The sequence below is a fragment of the Chenopodium album genome, chromosome 20 (assembly GCF_948465745.1).
Source record: "Chenopodium album chromosome 20, dcCheAlbu1.1, whole genome shotgun sequence".
NCBI lineage: Eukaryota > Viridiplantae > Streptophyta > Magnoliopsida > Caryophyllales > Amaranthaceae > Chenopodium > Chenopodium album.
In genome coordinates this window covers 12988777-13008521 of record NC_137853.1, presented here as the reverse complement: position 1 = coordinate 13008521, position 19745 = coordinate 12988777, and the positions used below count along the sequence as shown (strand labels likewise).

The following is a 19745-nucleotide window of genomic DNA, read 5'->3' as shown; positions in this document are numbered from 1 at the left end:
TGAAAAAATGTGTGAGCATTTGAATCAGAAATTGGTCAAATTTTAGTTGGCTATTATTTGACAGTTACCATGATGAGTCTTGAAAGATGGAGATGGACCATCAAAGCAAGGAGTAAAGAATTGAAGAGAACTAGAGAAGGCTAGTGCCAAATGTGATGCTTACTTTAAAGTACAATTTTGCTCTTTGGGTCACCAATTGGATCTTCAGATTCCACCAAATAAGAAGGCAAAGTTAAGATAACAATTTGTTTTGTTATTGAATCAGTGAATCTTTGAAGGCAAAGTTGTGGAGGTACTTGTGTCATAATAACATCATAAATAATGTCTTGGATAAAAAATTTGAGACTGAGTTTAACATCTTATGGAAAAGCTAGGATGGATTGTTTCAAAGCAATATAGTATGGAGACTATGAACAATCCATGCACATTGAACAAAAAAGACAAAAACATAAAAACTAGTAGAAGAAAAGGCGGGTTCTAAGTCTAACAACCTAATTATAGAAATTACATCACAAGGAAAGAAAACGAAATATAATTACCGATTTAGAATCATACTAATTGGTGGCTCACCATTTTTTATACCTCTCCATATCAGCTTGTAGCATCACAAGTTCACTACCAAGTTGCTTTCCTCTTCAGTCCTCCAACAGTCAATCTGCTTACGTATTTATGTAAACAAGTGATCTCATGAATATAACATATGCTTGAAGTACTTTACGACCAAAGTAAAAAAAATGTTTCGCATATATATCATGAAAACATTAAGTTACACATTATTTTCTTAAAAAAAAAAAAGTCAAAAGGATAAAGCACCACCAAAGTCCAAAGCTAGGTGCAAAAGCAAAGACAGCAGATGTGTTTTTAACTTGTTCCACTAAATAAAAAGAGAACAACGCAAACAAACACTAGTGGAATTAGCAACAATTGGTACATTACAATGGCTACAGTTAAACATTTGTCGGATGTAGACGAAGTTTACGCAATGGTTTTAGGCAATTGTTGCCCGAACACCATTGTAAATCAACACTAAAATTGGAAATGTAGCAGTTTCATGGATTAGTTAGTTGAATGAAATAAAAATCCTTTGTTACACTTTTGATATAGTAGTAGTTCAAATTTATTGGATCATTATGGGTGAAAATTTTGGGAGAATCTTCACAAAGTGCTGTAATTTGAATGTGTGACACGTAAGAAATGAGCTAAGTAGCTAATCTATACCTCTAACACTAGAGCACAACTAACAAAGTATATTTCTTCTTTAGAACAGTTCAGCTATGATCTGTCCTGCAATCACCAACTCCAAGATTTTCTCTAGCATGATCTTAGCCAAATTACTATCTTCAATTTCTGAAGATCTTTAAGAGCCTCCCTTAAATATTCTCTAAATCAACCACATAATAGTACTTTGCCTTAATCCTACTCTCATCAAAGTCATCATCATCCATACTCGTCAAAATATTCTTAAAATCTGTTGAGGTCACCTTAGGTTTCGCTTTTGGGCGGTCTTTGATAAAATCAGGGAAATGTTCAGTATATTTACCAATCTCTTTCACACTAAATTGTAAAGAGGCTTGCTCGTTAAACTTGAAACCCTTATTATTGGAGTCATATAATTAATACATGGCTTTGAAAAGGGTATTTGAATTTTCTTTTCTTGGATAAGGCCGTGACAACAATTTACAAAAAAAAGCTAGAAAAAGACATTGCTGTCGGTTTTTCTTCATCCAAACAAACAATTTTGGTCAACCCGGAAATCTGGAATCCAAGAAAAGAAAGTTCAGATTATGAAGTTTAGGACGTAAATTCAAGATTAGTGGTCGGTAAGAACAACTCTTAGAGGAAGCATAAAATCCTAGAGTGGGAAAAAGATAGAGGGAATCTAAAAAGACCACATCATCCTGTAACACAAGGAGAGTTGTTATTGCTGAAAGAATCAAACTAGCCTTGTAAAGAACAAGAAGCTGTATGGGCAATGGTGTGCAATTTACAAGAAAGGCAAAGAGGCAATATAAAACTAGTTACTATAGGCATAGAACGGGAATTAGTTTGAAAATACTGGTTTCAAGTCAAAGCACTGACTGAAATGCATTGTTTTGTTAACTCTCCTTTTTATAGTGTAGTTTGATAGCTTGAGATATCAATGTCTTAGTTCACTATTTTCTCATTCTTATGCTTGTTAATTGCTCTTGCATGCTCAATCAATCTTGCTCTCTAATTTTCTGATTCTTATGCTTATTAATTGCTCTTGCATGCTCAATCAATCTTGGTTTTATCTCTCCATTATTTAAATTGAATTCATGATAGCTTTAGAATTGATTGTTACAATACTTTCCACCATGTTTAGTGAGTAGTTTCTTAGTTAGGGGCAAGTCATGGATTGATTAAATTGGATGTCTTCATGGTTAATGCATGTGTATTTTTTGGTGGCAACTTTATGCTCATGTGTTCATTCCCTAACTCACATTGAAGATGGGGTTTGGTTTTTTTTTTTTTTTTTTTTTAATTTTTTTTTTATTTTATAAAATGGGGTTTGGTAGTGAGTCTTTTCATGTGTAATTGGATTATATATATCTCTTACATGCTTATGGTTGCCTTGTTTCAATGATTAGGATGCTTAAGTATGATAATTTAAGTGAGAATTCCTATTTATTTGTGCTTCATGCTATCTCATAACGATCAAAACACAAACTCGAGTTAGAAATCCACTTCCTACCATTTGTTCCTTATCATGTCAGTTGTTTGATCTAGGAAATGTTTATGTTGTGACTTTGAAAAAGACAATGTTAAGTTCCCATTCTATCACCCAAGAATGATTCATGTCTATCCGCTTTGTTGATCTATCGGTTTGGTAGGTATTGAATCCCATTTGCCCTAGCACTTTTCTGATTATCTCTAAGTTAGTTAATTAATCAAAATCCCAATTTGTGCGAACTAACTTATAACTGTTTCATATTCTTGGTGTACTCATACCCACTTCCTGTGAATACGATCCTTTGCTTGCCCTACACTTGTCTCAAGTTAAGACACTTGTCTCAAGTTGGTTTAGGTAAAAATATTGTTTAACTTTAGGTTGTTTGACCAATGACCGAATATCCCTTTGCCATAGTTCGATCAACTCTCCTTTCCATAGTGTAATTCAATAAACTCTACTTTCCATAGTGCCTCTCCAAATATACAAGAAACAGTATTACTAGAAATGGTTTCCGAAATTAGCCCTCTATGCATAATATATTATTTTGACACTTTATAATTTTATATAGCCCAGCTTAAATTTAATTTGCATCAGACCATATTTATGCACTTGAATTTTTCTTTTTTGTAAGGTCAATGAATGGAAGCTAAATGGGTCCGTAAATAGTCCCAACAACTCCTTGAAATTCAAAACCCGGGAGAGGATGACTCGAAAAACAAGCCAGTATCTTAACCAAATTACTTTGTTTGGATGGAAAAGAAAGAGAACATTGTCTTATTTTGGTTTTTCTGTAAACTGTTATTAGTCTTGTCCAATAATCGGAAATTCAAACATCCTTCTCAAAGCCATGTGTCAACTTTATGACTCCAAGAATAATGTTTTCAAGGTCAACAACCGAGCCTCTTGACAATTTTGTGTAAAAAAGGTAGCTTTAGCTCTCGACAATAAAGACACCAGGATGGAGATGAAATGCTAGTCCTTTGCCAGATTCGATAAGCTAGATAGTCATACACTACTCATGTTTGAGCATTCCCTTAGCATTTTAGAATATATAAGAGAAAAAATGAATATAAAAATGTGTAGCAAGGTAGGTATATTGGGTTTGGTATGGAGATGTCTAAGTAACTGAGTTTTGAAGGAGTGTTAGAAGAGGCTGCAAGTTTTATTTAGGTGAGAAGATGAGGTGAGAGTTGGAAGTGATGCAATGAAGAGACGATACAACATCATAACTAGCCAAAACATTCATGAAAATGTGGCACATCTGTCACCTGGAGGCTAGAGCACATTTATGTGAGGCTGTTAACTAGCTTATTTTGTGAAGGATAAGACCCTTGTACAAAATATGGCATGTTTGTGCTTGTTTTATGAAGGATAAGACCCCTGTACAAAACATGGCATGTTTGTGCTTGTTTTGTGAAGGATAAGACCCTTGTACAAAATATGGCATGTTTGTGCTTGTCAAGTTTTCACGCGAAATTCTTAATTGACTCAGAATATGTATGCCCCCTTTGAACACTGCTCCCGGTTAGCAAGTTAGGAACAGGATTACGTCTCTTGGTTTGGGTATTTCTGTAACGTGGTTTTGTATATGTTTTGGAAGACCTATATATATATATTTTTTGTTTGACACATTTTTACCAATACAAAACTTTAGACAAATTTAATTGACTTTTATTTTTGTACTCCCTCCGTCCTTTTATTAAAAGCTTGTATTCTTTTTTGGGCTGCAAAAAATTAAAAGCCTATTTGTGAATCTTTCTATTTCAGGATATAAATTTTTGACCAAAATAATCTCATCCCCCAATTTTAATCCCCTATATGTCCCCAAAAAAGGTGAAGGTTAAAAACTGAGAATTTTTTTTTATTTCATTCCCAAAACCGACATTTTTTCTCTCTCTCTCTCTACACTCTTTTTCAAGCATTTTCGGTTCTTCATTTTTTTTTCTTTGGTTTACATCTGTCTTTCTTCGATTCTTTGTACTTAATAAAGATTTTGCAAAGAAAATTCAGTTTCCTTGCACAACTACAAAACCCCTTTATTAATTTTTGAGTTTGTTAGCTGATTTTGAAGTGGCGGAGCTGAGCCAAAGGGGGGGAGAGAGAAAGTGATTTGGACAACTACATTTTCTGATTTTTTAAGCATTTAATGCCCCACGTGCAATTTACTACCTGGGTGTTAAGGAATCTAAAAGTTTCTAATTCCATGAAAAAAAACCCAAATAGGCTTTTAAAAAAAGACAAAGGGAGTATATGATAGGGTAGTGGATTTCAAAGGGTATTGGGATTAAACCTACTCACGACAAATGAAACTTCTTCAACTCAATAACTACAACAGGCCCATATACAACAAGCCCTTACATTGTACTTTGTACATCTTCCATTGATAGATAAACATATACTTCCTGCGTATCTTTCTGTTCAACGTTTCAACTTTTACATTATTCACACACAATTTGATCATCTTTGACTAGTTATATTCAAATAAAAATATGGTCAGGTGTGATCTTATAAGATTATTCTCAAAGTATATTTTCAAAAATTAAGTTTTTATAATTTTTACTTATTAATGGTGGGCAAGCGTGAAAATAGATATGTTGCAACTAAATATAAACAAAGAAATTACATAGTAGTGACAAGAAAATTAAATCACAGAAGTAATTAAATGTTAAGAGGACAAATGCAAAATTTTAGAAAAACAAAGAGAATTTATAAAATACAAGTGAGAACTAAAAGTTAATGAATACAGGGATTAATGTATATGGAAACACACACACACGCAAAAAGGAAAGAAAATAAAAGTATTATCTTCTTTCACTATGCCCAATCTAACTCCCTCAATCCCCAAAAATCTCATATAGCTTTCAATAACCTTCCTCCTAAGTTTTCTTTAGTCTAACTCTGACCCTCACAATCCCATCTTTGCACTCTTTAAGCCTCTCCTAACCAAACCAGTGTGTCTTACATAACCAAACCATCTTAAGCGATTATCCTGTATCCTATACTCAAAAGGTGTAACCTCTACTTTGTTCCTAATTACCTCACTCCTCATTGAATCCTTGATTCCTTTCTAGTATGAGCGTATGACCACACTGTAATAGATTAACCTAAGGAAGGGCAATATTGGTAGTCTAGTATTATTAGGTTTATAGTCCTTAGTTTTAGTATAGATAAATAGAGAGGGGAAAGGAGAAGGCAGGCTGAATTTTGGAGTAATTCCTTAGGAGAGTTGTGACCTTAACTGTGTGTTTAGATAAAGATAGGGGAAGGAAAAGAAGGGGAGGGAGGAGAAGAGGAGGGGAGGGAAAGGGAAGGGAGGGAAGAATAGTGAGTTTTCCTTCCAAATATCTCCATTATTGGAGAGATCAATTTTCTACAATTTAATCCCTCCATTTCTCTCCCCTCCAATTCCCTTTAATCCAAACACACCGTACGTCACTATTAGGAGAGTTGTGACCTCAAGTCACTAATAGAAGCTTTGTAGGCTAAACCTACTACCTTTGTAAACTTTTAGCCATTATCTACCAAATTATCAAGCTATCTTTATTATTTAACCTTATTAAATCAGAATACAAGTCAGATTTGCTAGTTTATAACACACACACATCTATCACAACACATGAACACACACATCACCAAATTCATCTTAAGAATATGACAATGTTTCACAGCACCATATAATAGGGTAAGTCTATTTGTCATGTGGCAAGATGTTCCCTTCAATCTATGGGGCATGCCAGAATCACATATGAACCCCGAAGCACTCTTCCAATTCAGTCAACCCACTTTATTTCTACAATCACCATATCCATACAATTCCCCATCTTTTTGAATAATTGATCTTAAATAGCAGAAGAATTCAAAACCTTGCACAATACTCCCATCCAAGGAGATTTCCTTTGCCTCCCTACTTCAAATTCCGCTAAACTTACGCTCCGAATAGTTTGTCTTACTTCTACATAAAGCCTCAAGATTCTAATGTATATCTCTAGAATTCCACCTTGCCTTCCCACCAACTTTTGTCTCATCAATTCACACAAAAGCATCCGCAAACATCATGCATCATGGTATTTCTTCTTGAATTGAACTGATCAATTTGTCCATAACTACGTTAAGTGTACTCTTTATGTACTCCAATATCAACTTTCAAAAGTGGAGACTGTAAATTTAATTTAAGGGTAGAGGTCAAACAATTTAGATTCCCAAGGATACACTTTCTCACCCCACCTTACCAACTAATCCCTCCACATAAGGCAATGTAAGTTTATAAATCCATATCTTATTTTGCAAAATGTTTATAACAATATAAGCAAATTCTTCGGTATTACCACACAAGGACTAGGACTATATATCCTATAATGAGAGAATAGAGAGCTCTCCTTACACGTCTTTGCAAGTAGGAGTTTTCTTACCAACAATGTAGCAGCATGAACACGAGCATTTTCACACAAGCACATAACGGCAATAAAACTGTCAACATGTACAATGTATGCAACATGGCTTCCAACATGGTAAAGTGGGGAGTATCAATGTCTTTAGCTTTTCTATAGTTCAGTTACTTACATCGTCGATATGGGAAACTGCTTTCATGTGCTTTATCCCTGATCTGCCATAGCAAGAAACAGCAGAAGCAAGTCAGGAACTCATTGCACTGCACCATGAGGCATGAGCACAGGTGCTCTAAGAAAAATAAACAAAAGAAACCAACTTTAAGGTCATTTTTTTCCCTTTTTCTTTTGTTTGGGGAATGGTGGGAGAAGGAGAGGTAAGGGTTTGGAAGTGAGCAATTACCAAATGTTTGGTGGGTGGTATCATAGCAACCCAGTTTCAAGTCTTTCAACCTTTAACCACCAAATGTCAAGTTTAGATATGTGACTGGCGTAAGGGAGATTTGTGGAGGCAAAATGATCTATAATCCACAACAGCCAACTAGGTTGGTGGGTAGCATGTCTCAAAGATATATGGTAGAAATATTTTCAATAATTTAATGAAATGACAGGCAAATTGACAAGGATAATAGAAGATCGTCATGCTGCTTTTTTCCTAGAGCTAGAAAGTTTAAGATAACCATCAGGTTACACTGAAAGAATATGCAACTGCTAGTAGCCTAGGTATAATTCAATGCTGTCCAACATACCTCAACATTGTTTGCATAATATCTGGCTCCATAAAGTGATCCTGGTGATAAAAACACCTCTGTGTTATGAATACAAGAGAAAAACCATTCAATCAAATCGTTGAAAATCCCAAGTCGACTTACCAGAAGTGTACCCACCATGCCGTTGATGATAGGTCATAGGGTTTGTAAGACCATTAGGAGGCATTATATTTTGACTGAAAGAAGCAACAAATAGCTAATTATTTAATGACAGCGTGACCCAGAGCATAAACAATATAAAGAGAATACTAACTGCAAAAATAAGCTGCATTGATAGGTTTAATTCAAATAACAAACCACCTAGAACTTGCAACAGAATAAGGAGCATCCAAATGGATGTGAGAATATCTGTTTGAGATTCCATGTAGCGGATCAGTTTCCTAGTAGCAGAAAACAAAGGAAATATTATATATAAAATAAAAAAATAAAAAATAAATAAAAAAAAGAACCAAAAGGCAGATACAGGTTAAATACTTAATCACTTACCATCTCAGAATATTGACGCTTCCTCCCAGATAAGGGGTTAGAGTAGCGCATATCCATGGGTCCTGCATATAAATCCATAATAAAATAAATTTCCTCAAGGTTCTATTCAGGTGATAACAAGAGAACTGCTAAAGAGGAAATCTCAAGATCCATCATAGGAAGGAGAACAAATCCCAAACACAAAAGGCATGCTAACTCTAGAAATTTAAAGGCCCAACATAATAACCACCAATTGCCTAACTGCAATTGTATAAACATAATTTTAAAAAAGGTTAGCCAAAGCAATAACCCCCAGATGTGGTCATTCCCTCCCCCCCCTCCCCAACAAAACCACCCACCTATTGTTAGCAGATTCAATATTTATACATTAGTGCCAGGGGAGGTGCTGATACTGCTAAACACTAGAATTCTAGAAAATACCAAAAGTGTCAAGGCACAACAACAATGTGGACCAGAAGGAAAATTTACAGATGCTTACTCTAACTCTTCAAGCTTAAAATGTTTCTTATGTTTACAAAAAGTGGTCTACATATGGGTATTCGCCCACCCATATTTGCATCCTTTGGCTTCTCAAACAAAGTAAATTGCATGCTTCAAACAAATGCCCAACAAGAAAGCTATGGTGAAAATGTATTGTGTAGACACCTAAACATGTCTCCCTAACCACGTGTCTCATCAACTAAATGAGATAGTTTGCTTAAGATTAAGATAAATAAAACACGTGTCTCATCAGGGATAACCACGTATCTCATCAGCCTATAAAGGGATAAGATTAAGACACGTGTCTCATCAGGGATGACCACGTATCTCATCAGCCGATAAAGGATTAAAATATATAGTTTGGACTTAAGATTAGGATAAAATGGGCTAGAAAAAGTTAAATTAAATGGATTTAGAAATAAAACTAAGTACTCCTCTATTTCAACACTCTACCCAAACCAAATGGCAATGAAACGGTTCCCTCATCATCAGGTTTCGGTCGGAGAGTCATTTTTAAGTGAAAACATGCTTGCTTCTTTTCTATGATTAATCGCTTATATTTGCGTTGGTATGCTTCTAATCTATTGTAACTTTTCATTAGGAATTTTTTTCCTCCCTATGGTTCATATTGTCAAATGTCTACCTAAGCAGAAGTTCTCTCACGTAAATCCTTCATGCTAGAGAATAAACATACAGCTGACATCAAATTAGACTCTAATGCCCATCATCTACACTTAAGGCTGGATGGCAGACATTGAAAAGTGCTTTGCCGTATTTATTTAGGCAAAAAAAAAAGAAGAAGAAGAAGAAGAAGAAGAAGAAGAAGATAGAGAGAGAGAGAGAGAGAGTCTAAGTTAGGGAAAAAAATCACTGATCAAAAGCATATCTTGGTCAATGTATGCAATGAGTTTCATAATGCAAACAAAGAAAAGAAAAAATCCGATTACTGTTGCTTAGGCTCGCATGTGGTGATCTCCATGAAGCTTGCTCTCTCAATAACTGGACCAACTCAACATTTGTAGAAGACATATCAGGAACTTGAATACCATGACGAGGTACTGTACGATGTGTCCAGTTTAAAGGCTCACTTGACCTAACTTTACCTGCATAGAGTCAAAATATTTACCACTAACGGCATTGATAAATTATAAATTGTTAATATATATCTTAAAGCACATAATTTCAGGAGAGGTCATTAGACATTCACAGATACATTTTAAAGAGCATCCATCACTGAAAAGAAATTAATTGCAAAGAGGGATTATATTAAGAATTACATCAAACAGAATACTGCAATGCACCCGCGCCCACCAATCACTCTGACATACCGCAGGAGGCCAAGACAGAAGCAGGGCACCAACACCACCCCTCCAACGTTACACTAAGGCAGCAGCAGAGCAGAGAGTTTGGCTTATTGGAATTCACTGTGGTAACTTGGAAGAAGACAAGAAGTAGAGTAATTTTGTAATTAAGGCATTTGCCAACTTTTGTAAGTTAGTAGTAGTATAAATGGTGGTTGTCTCTAAAGAAGTAGGCATTCAGAAACTTGTATTGACATATTTGGAGAGTAATGGCCTAAAGCCATTGACGCCTCACGCAAGCTTCGAGCTTTATTTATCCAAATCAACCTTCCGTCCATTTTATTTATCAACACCACGCTATTTCGTTGCAGTTGGTATCAGAGCAGCCATGCCGCCGACACCACTGACCGTGACACCAGAACGAGTGGCGGCGTTGGAGGAGCGAGTGGAGGAAATTTTCGAAAAACTTGGAGAAGGAGAAAACTCACTCCAACAGACCCTGTTGAAGAAGCAAGAAGAAACGGTCGACAAGGTGAGACAATCCATGGAGGGGAAGATGGATCGCTTCCGACACGACATTACGCAGCAAGTGAGTATGACGGCGAGTAGGCAAGACAAAATTTTGGACGAGATCAGAGGCGCTCTCAAGGCACTAGGCAAACAACCCAGTCCGCAACCTATACCGGTGGATGACGAGGTGGAGCAGCCCCAGTTCGGAGGCGGGATTAACGAACCGAACTTCGAGAGAGTAGGATTTAACGGGATTCGGATAGGGAACTGGGAGGCGGGCGTCGGTGTAAACCGCCATGATCAGGAGGCGAGGAGTAACTGGAAGTTTAGGAAGCTAGACATGCCGGTGTTTGATGGTGGCGACCCGGACGGGTGGATTCTAAAGGGGGAACAGTATTTCCAGTTTTATCGGCTCACGGAGGTCGAGAAGCTGCAGGCGGCCGTGGTCACGATGGACGGCGACGCACTCAGGTGGTACCAGTGGGAATCGCGCCGCCGACCTTTAATTAATTGGGAGGACCTCAAGCTCAGGGTGCTGACGCAATTTCGACCCTTGAACGCCGGTACGCTTCATGAGCAGTGGCTCGCCGTCACTCAAACATCCACGGTGGTCGAATACCGCCGCACTTTCATAGAAAAGGCTGCGCCTTTGGCTGACATCCCTGAAAGCCTCTTAAAGGGGCAATTTATTAACGGACTCAAAGAGGAGGTGAAGGCGGAGATCCGTTTGCTTAACCCGTTAACATTGGAGGATGCGATGGATCTTGCGATCCGAGTAGAAGAGAGAAACCGGGTTAACGGCCTCAAGAAGTCGGGCGGGGCATTCGCTAAACCGGGTCCTTACTCGTACTTCAATCGGAGCCCCGTATCAACACTCCTGGGCGTTGGGCCGACCCAAAACCAATCCAACCCGACCCTTCCTACTAACCCAAACCCAAATTCAAATTTGAACCCAAACACTTACCCCACCAACTCTTACCGAACCTACCCTCCTACCCAAGCCAGTTCACAGACCTCAGTAGCTTCGGTGAACAACCAAAACCCAAACCCAAACCGTTCCTACCAAACCCGAACCTACCCCGGATCCTCACGATTCAGTGGGGAAATGCGAAAATTGACCGATCGGGAAATTCAGGAGAAAAGAGCCAAAGGGCTCTGTTTCCGTTGTGACGGACGGTGGACGGGCCCCACTCACGTCTGCTCCGCCAAGGGGTTGAGTGTATTAATGGTGGAGGAGGATGAGATCGACGAGGCGGGAGAGTTTGCGACGATAGAAGCGCCGGTAGAGGAGGAGGAAACGACGACGGCGGTAACCATGAACTCCATTGTGGGGTTGACGAGCCCAAAAACCTTGAAATTGACGGGGGAAATTCAGGGGACTCCGGCGGTGGTGATGGTGGAACCCGGAGCCACCCATAACTTTATATCAATAGGGGCGGTGAACAAGTAGAAAATTCCGATCACCGGAATCGCCGCCTTCGGTGTATCTTTGGGCAATGGTGAAGCAATTAAGGGGAAGGGGGTATGCTGTGGAGTCCGATTGAAATTGGGCGAGAATTTGGAAGTCGTGGAGGATTTCTTGCCACTGCAGTTGGGGAACTCGGATATCATTTTGGGTGTTCAGTGGCCGGAAACTCGGTGAGGTGGTGACGAACTGGAAGTTGCAAAGAATGAATTTTAAGAGAGGGGAGGAGACGGTCACCATTAATGGTGATCCAAACCTTTCAAGGACAGGGGTCACCTTGAAAGCTATGATTCGAACACTCAAGAAGGAGAGTGGAGGGTTGCTGATTGAATTCAGCAGAATCGAGGAGGAGGTAGAAGAGAGTCAAGGGGGGAAGATCCCCGAGTTCTTACAGGCCGTGGTTGATGAGTTTGGGGAGGTTTTCGAGGAGCCTAAAGGGCTTCCCCCGAGCCGTGGGCATGAGCACGCGATAGTGCTAAGGGATGGGAGCAACCCGGTTAGCGTACGACCCTACCGCTATCCCCAATTCCAAAAAGACGAGATAGAGAGACTCATCAAGGAGATGCTAATGGCGGGTATAATCAAGCCATCAACGAGTCCTTTTTCTAGTCCGGTTCTTTTGGTCAAAAAGGACGGCTCGTGGAGATTTTGTGTTGATTACCGGGCTCTCAACAAGGAGACTGTGCCGGATAAATATCCTATACCGGTCATCGATGAACTTTTGGATGAACTCCATGGGGCTCGGGTGTTTTCAAAGTTGGACCTCAAAGCCGGGTATCATCAAATTTTGGTGAGATCGGAGGACACACATAAAACGGCTTTCCGCACTCATGAGGGACACTACGAGTTTCTAGTCATGCTGTTTGGTTTGACCAACGCCCCCGCCACCTTCCAATCCTTGATGAATGAGGTATTCCGTCCCTTTCTCCGCAAGTTTGTTCTTGTTTTTTTCGATGATATCCTTGTTTATAGTAGAAGTCAAGGGGAGCATGCAACCCATTTGAGGACAGTGTTAGCAACTCTCAAAGAACACAAATTGTTTGCAAATCAAAAAAAATGTGAATTTGGCAAGGTCAAAGTGGCTTATTTGGGCCACATTATTTCCCATGAAGGTGTGGCAGTGGACCATGAAAAGATTAAGTCCATGTTGGAGTGGCCCACTCCAAGGTGCTTGAAAGAGCTAAGAGGCTTTTTGGGCCTAACGGGCTACTATAGGAAATTCATTAGTAGCTATGCTCATATAGCCCAACCCCTCACTGAGCAGTTGAAGCGTGATAATTTTGGGTGGAATCCCACAGCAGTGAGGCGTTTCGAAAATTGAAAGAAGCCATGTCTACTGCCCCTGTTCTTACCATGCCGAATTTCCAGAAAATTTTCATTGTTGAAACCGATGCATCGGGCATCGGGTTAGGCGCTGTGTTGATGCAAGAGGGAAGGCCAGTAGCGTTTTTTTAGTAAGGTTTTGGGTCCCGTCGGCCGTGCTAAGTCGATCTATGAGAAAGAGTTGATGGCGGTGTGCTTGGCGGTGCAAAAATGGAAGCATTATTTGTTAGGGAGGAGATTCATTGTTCGAAGTGATCAACAAAGCCTCAAGTTCAATGCTCAACAAAGAGAGGTGGGATCGGAGTATCAAAAGTGGGTGCGAAAACTTATTAGCTTCGATTTCGATTTGCAATACAAACCCGGTGTTTCAAACCGAGTGGCTGACGCCCTCTCGAGGCGGGGAGAGGCCGAGTTAGAAGGTGAACTCGCCGTGATTGTGGCGACTCAGGCGGTGAATTGGGAGGTGCTGGAAAAAGAGGTGGATGAAGATGCGGTACTGCAGAAATTGAAATCGGAAGTGGAGCGTGGTGAAGGGGCAATGGGGTACACGGTTGAGAATGGTAAATTGCTGTATAAAGGGAGGATGGTGATTCCCCGAAATTCCAGTTTGAAGAGGGCTCTTTTTCAAGCTTACCATGATTCACGAACAGGGGGGCACACGGGTGAAACGAAAACATATCTAAGGATGGGATCGGAATGGTTTTGGGGAGGAATGAGGAGAGATGTGGCTGAGTATGTGAGGGGGTGTGAGGTTTGTCAAAGGAACAAGCATTCCCAACAATCACCGGGGGGGCTATTACAGCCACTTCCAATTCCGGAGAGGGTGTGGGAAGACATTAGCATGGATTTCATTGAGGGGCTTCCTCGATCCAAGGGGTTGGATACCATCCTAGTAGTTGTGGATCGGCTAACCAAGTATGCTCACTTCGTTGGTCTAAAACATCCATTCACGGCTCTTAGCGTGGCTGAAGTTTTTGCTAGAGAAATAGTGCGACTCCATGGGATTCCTAATAGCATTGTTTCTGACAGGGACCGGGTATTTGTGAGTGTTTTTTGGAGAGAACTCTTTCGGTTGCAGGGCACGGATTTGAAGAAGAGTACAGCCTACCATCCACAAACGGATGGGCAATCGGAAGTGGTGAACAAAAGGCTTGAGGCGTATTTGAGGTGTTTCGCGGGAGAGCAGCCAAGGGAATGGGCAAAGTGGCTTGCGTGGGCAGAGTATTCGTATAACACTACCCCTCACTCTTCCACGCAATTTACCCCTTTCCAAGCATTGTATGGGAGGGAACCTCCAAGATTGATAAAGGTGGGAGCAGGACAAACGGTCGTGAGTTCAGTTGAGGAGAGTCTCCAAGAAAGAGATTTAATGCTCGATGAGTTGAAGGCAAATCTGACCAGAGCCCAGCAGATTATGAAGAAAAGTGAAGATAATAAGCGTCGTGAGGTGGAGTTTCAAGTAGGGGATCGTGTATTTCTCAAGATCCAACCCTATAGGCAAAGATCACTAGCAAAACGACCCTTTGAGAAGTTGGCAGCTAGGTACTACGGGCCTTTTGAGGTGGTTCAACGAGTGGGAGCCGTGGCTTATAAGCTAGACCTTCCCTCACATTGTCGCATACATCCAGTGTTCCATGTATCGCAATTGAAGAAGGCGATTGGAGATGTCATTACCCCTGTTGCTAAACCAGAACAGATTACCCCAGAACTTGAGCTAATGGTCGAGCCCGAAAGTGTTCTAGAGGTCAGGCCAATGAGTAATCGTGATCAGGGATATGCGGTGCTAATTAAGTGGCACGGCTTGCCTGAATTCGAGTCAACATGGGAAGACGCGGAGGTAATTAAGGAGCAATTCCCGGCTTTCCACCTTGAGGACAAGGTGGCGCTTTTGAGGGGCGGTATTGCAATGCACCCGCGCCCACCAATCACTCTGACATACCGCAGGAGGCCAAGACAGAAGCAGGGCACCAACACCACCCCTCCAACGTTACACTAAGGCAGCAGCAGAGCAGAGAGTTTGGCTTATTGGAATTCACTGTGGTAACTTGGAAGAAGACAAGAAGTAGAGTAATTTTGTAATTAAGGCATTTGCCAACTTTTGTAAGTTAGTAGTAGTATAAATAGTGGTTGTCTCTAAAGAAGTAGGCATTCAGAAACTTGTATTGACATATTTGGAGAGTAATGGCCTAAAGCTATTGACGCCTCACGCAAGCTTCGAGCTTTATTTATCCAAATCAACCTTCCGTCCATTTTATTTATCAACACCACACTAGTTCGTTGCAAATACCCAAGGATAATAGAGCTTAAATACTAATAAGCTGGATAAAGCAAGTTTAACAATATAAAATTAAATAAATAATTTGCAAAAAATACTTCGTATTAATGAAAAATTTACCCATAAAACTTTGCAATGAGTAAACCAATCACCAAAAGCAATAATCAATCAAATTTCAGTAGCAACAGCTAAGTTCATCTTAATCGTCTCAAACAAATTATTGACAACAAGCATATGATTTACTCACTGTGACTGGCTTTTGGCATTGTTTGGGGGACCTCCTTGGCAAAAGGTTTTGCAATTCTTTGATTTACCTTTGGCTTTGGTTTAGCAAGGGAGACTTTCACACTTACCTAAGAACATAAATTGCATTTTAGTTAAGTCATAAACTGATACAAGCATTTACAAGTTTTAAAGATAAGAAAGAAAACCTTGCTTTCATCTTTGCCGCTTAAGTCATGACCAAAAGATTCAATGCATTTAATGGCAGCTTCACGAGTTTTATAACTGATAAATGCAAAGTCCTTCCTCTTGGTTGTTTTAAGATTCCGAGCAAGAACGATATCATCTATCTCCCCAAACTTCTTAAAAGTATCTCTCAATTTCATTTCATCCCAAGAGGAAGGTATAAATTCCGCATATACTGTTTTGACCTGCAACATATTTATTGCACCACAAATAATCATGCTTAATTTCTAGGAGATCCTCAAATATCTTTAAAAATTCCAAATAAATTCTTACACATGTTAATGGAAATCTAAAATGCTCAACTTGCAAACAGTTCATTGACCATTTGCAACTGGTGATTAGGCCAAACATTGTGAGTTCCTATCCATCTATAGCATCAATGTATTTTACATAACATATACCTTAAGCATTTCTTCTTCATCAAGCTCCTTCAAAGGTTCAGCCCAAGCAACCTTTAATTTTTTATTCTTCCCAAAAACATATTTCTCTTGAAGCTTCGTATAAGCAAGCTGAGCATCATTGATGGTTAAAAATTCAACAAATGCAAACCCACGATTACATTCGCTGTTATTCGAATCCACCATGACTGTGACCTTATCTATGTTTCCAATACCAATCTTGTTCAACAAACTGAGAACCTACCCAAACATATGTTTAGTTAGTGAAATCTCCCTAAAGATTGTGCTTTTAAAGAATTTAAAAAGTACAAGAGTCTTACATCTTCATACTTCCATTTCTTGTCAATGTTACCAAGAAATATCGTATCATTGCCCTCGACAGGGGTTGCACCACACTCCTTGCCACAAATCTTTGATTGCATGAATTAAAAGAGCCAAGAAAGATTAAAAAAAAAACAGTTAAATAGCATAAAAAGGAAAGTATTTTCAAATTTGCACAAGAACATACACAAGACTAACGTTCCAAACTGCATTATGTAAACGGTGATGATAAGGTTACTTTATATGGTATAAGATATTGGGTTTATGTAATGCTATTTGAGCATAGAAAATCAATATTTTTTATACTGCAATAGTTTATGGGACACTAGTCATATTTCACAAATTCACATCAAACATACAGTCAAAAAAAACAATCAAACAATATACAATTCATGATCCCAGGTCATGAGCCAATATATATTATATACTACTATGTAAATTAAGTCAACATAGCAGAACAACTTAAAAGTTTCATACCATAGGCAGAGAAGATAACAGTTATATAGAGAACTCGAAAATCTCATGAAATCAACCAGAAAATGAACCACTGCACACCTACCCTCTATTAAGCAACAAAACAGCAAATGAATCAAATGAGCAAGAAAAGCAGTAGCAGCAGTAGCATATACCTCAACTTTGGCAAACTTATCTAACGCCCTTTTGGCCTCCTCTGCGGACGCATACCGCAGAAACGCAAATTTCTTCCCAGTCTTACTATTCAAAATCAGCCTCAAGTCCACAATTTCACCAACCTCTGCAAAAACCTTCCTAATATCATCCTCCTTGACATCCTTATCCAACCTGCCAATGAATATCTCCGTTTTTCGCCTCTTCTTTCGCTCCATCGCCTCCAATTCTCCTCTAAACAACTTCCCCTCTCCTTGACCATCTTCCACCTCCTCTCCCTTACTCTCCTCTCCCTTACCGCCCTCGGCAATAACCAAACCCTCGCTTTCCTTTCCACATTCTCCACCCCTCTCCTCCACATTACCCTCATTGTTCGAAACATTCTCAATTTCCATCAATTCACTTACTTTTTCTACTGCATTCTCGACTCGATTTTCTTCTAGAACATCCTTCTTCTCCTCAACCTCCACCTTACTCCCCTCCTCCTCCTCCTCCATCTTACAAACTAAAACATCGGAATCGTAATTTTCCGCCTTTAATTGAACACCAGACTTAGCTATTGTTGTGGAATTCGAATTCAAATCATGATTCTCCACCTTCAATTGATCACCACTACTACTAGCAGACTTCGATTCCTCTTCTCGAATATTCGACATCGAATCATTAACTTCCTCCTTCAATTGAACACACTTTCCTGCAGACTTTAATTCCTCATCATTAACAGAATCTGAAATTGCAAATTCAGGTTTCGAAATTGAATCAACCTTGTCAATTTGATAAATTTTAGAATCAATTTCAGACTTAACAACCTTTTTCGGAACTCTCTTAATCACCTTCTTCACAACTCTTACAGTCTTCTTCACCACCTTCTTCGCCTTCCCAACAATATCCTTATCCTTAGTCTCCTCAGAGCCCAAAACGACGTCGTCTTGAGGTTTCACGGCGGTTTCCGGCGATTGTGCTTGATTCTCAGGTGGCTCTGGTTTTCCGGCGATCAGGGTTTCCGATGATGGAGCCAAAACGACGTCGTTATCGGGAAGAGGAGCTTCAGTGAGAGGTTGGTGATTGTCTGCATGTATTTCTTCGGCGTGTTCGGTTGAAATGGTGGTATTTTCCGGCGGTGGTGGCTTTTTCCGGGCGGCGGCGCGCCGTGGACGGCCCTTTGGAGGCATCTGAATGTTGGAGAGGAGAGAGGTTGGGGTCGTTGAAGGTTGTTGCGAATGGGTGTTTACTGTGTATGGAAGACAGGAAGAGGGGGATTGAAACAAATTTTTAATCCTGTAGAAGTGATCAAATTTTCGAGCTAGGCCGGGCCATCGAATATCTTGCTCGAACCTATTAAAAATGACGGCCTTGTCGAGTCAAAGCAAGCGTGATTCTACAATTAGTATTATGTGCACCATGGTGCACCTAGAAATAGGTGCACCACGACTATACTTTTGAACATTTAGTAAAAAAGATTGAACATTTTACAAAAAATGAACATTTAGTAAAAAGAATATGAACACGTCACAAAAATTGAATATAAACATGCAATTTTTATGTTCATATTTTATCAAGAAATGTTCATTTTGTATACATTAAATGTTCAGTTTATATTACAAAACTATTGAATTATTACGAGTCAGTTCAAAATTTGTCTGACTCGTAATAATTTAAAATTTGCGATTGTTCAGATTTTTTTACTAAATGTTCAGATTTTTTTATTGTTCATATTTTTTTTACTAAAAGTTCAAAATTATAGGCATGGTGCATTGCGATTGTTCATATTTTTTTACTAAATGTTCAAAATTGTGATGTTCAGATTTTTTAATTAAATGTTCAAAATTCTTGATTGTTCAGATTTCTTTTACTAAATGTTCAAAAGTATAGGCATGATGCATTGCAATTGTTCATATTTTTTAACTAAATGTTCAAAATTTGCGATGTTCAGATGTTTATACTACATGTTCAAAATTTGCAATTGTTCAGATTTTTTTACTGATTGTTCAAAAGTATAGGCGTGGTGCACCTAGAAATAGGTGCACCATGGTGCATCTTAAAATTTGCCGTGATTCTAGACTTACTTAGAGCCTCAGACCCGCCTTTTAGGCCATAGTTTATCACATTTACGGAGTACTTAGGTACCGCATCTAAAATGCAAATAAAAAAAGCTTTTTAAGCTGTATTAATCTGTTCTACCAAAATTTATATTAAATTGTAATTAATAAACACTGCACAAACAACATCAGAATAAACACTGCA

The 19745-nt window shown here is 39.1% G+C and overlaps 1 protein-coding gene across 2 annotated transcripts; it reads right to left on the bottom strand.

The window, feature by feature from the left end:
- Positions 1-319: 319 nt before the first annotated feature.
- LOC145598741 (uncharacterized) lies at positions 320-18792 on the bottom strand. Of its 2 annotated transcripts, none has more exons than XM_081655129.1 (12): positions 17504-18792; positions 16874-16963; positions 16557-16793; positions 16119-16340; positions 15935-16040; positions 9761-9916; positions 8334-8395; positions 8145-8227; positions 7950-8023; positions 7827-7867; positions 7253-7295; positions 320-655 (listed from the first exon to the last, which is right to left on the bottom strand). In XM_081655129.1, exons 1-12 carry the CDS (start codon positions 18671-18673, stop codon positions 651-653), a joined length of 2289 nt encoding a protein of 762 aa, XP_081511255.1. In that variant the 5' UTR covers positions 18674-18792; the 3' UTR covers positions 320-650. The 2 variants fall into 2 exon arrangements, with proteins under 2 accessions (XP_081511255.1, XP_081511256.1); XM_081655130.1 differs by having other exon boundaries at positions 8148-8227.
- Positions 18793-19745: the final 953 nt, after the last annotated feature.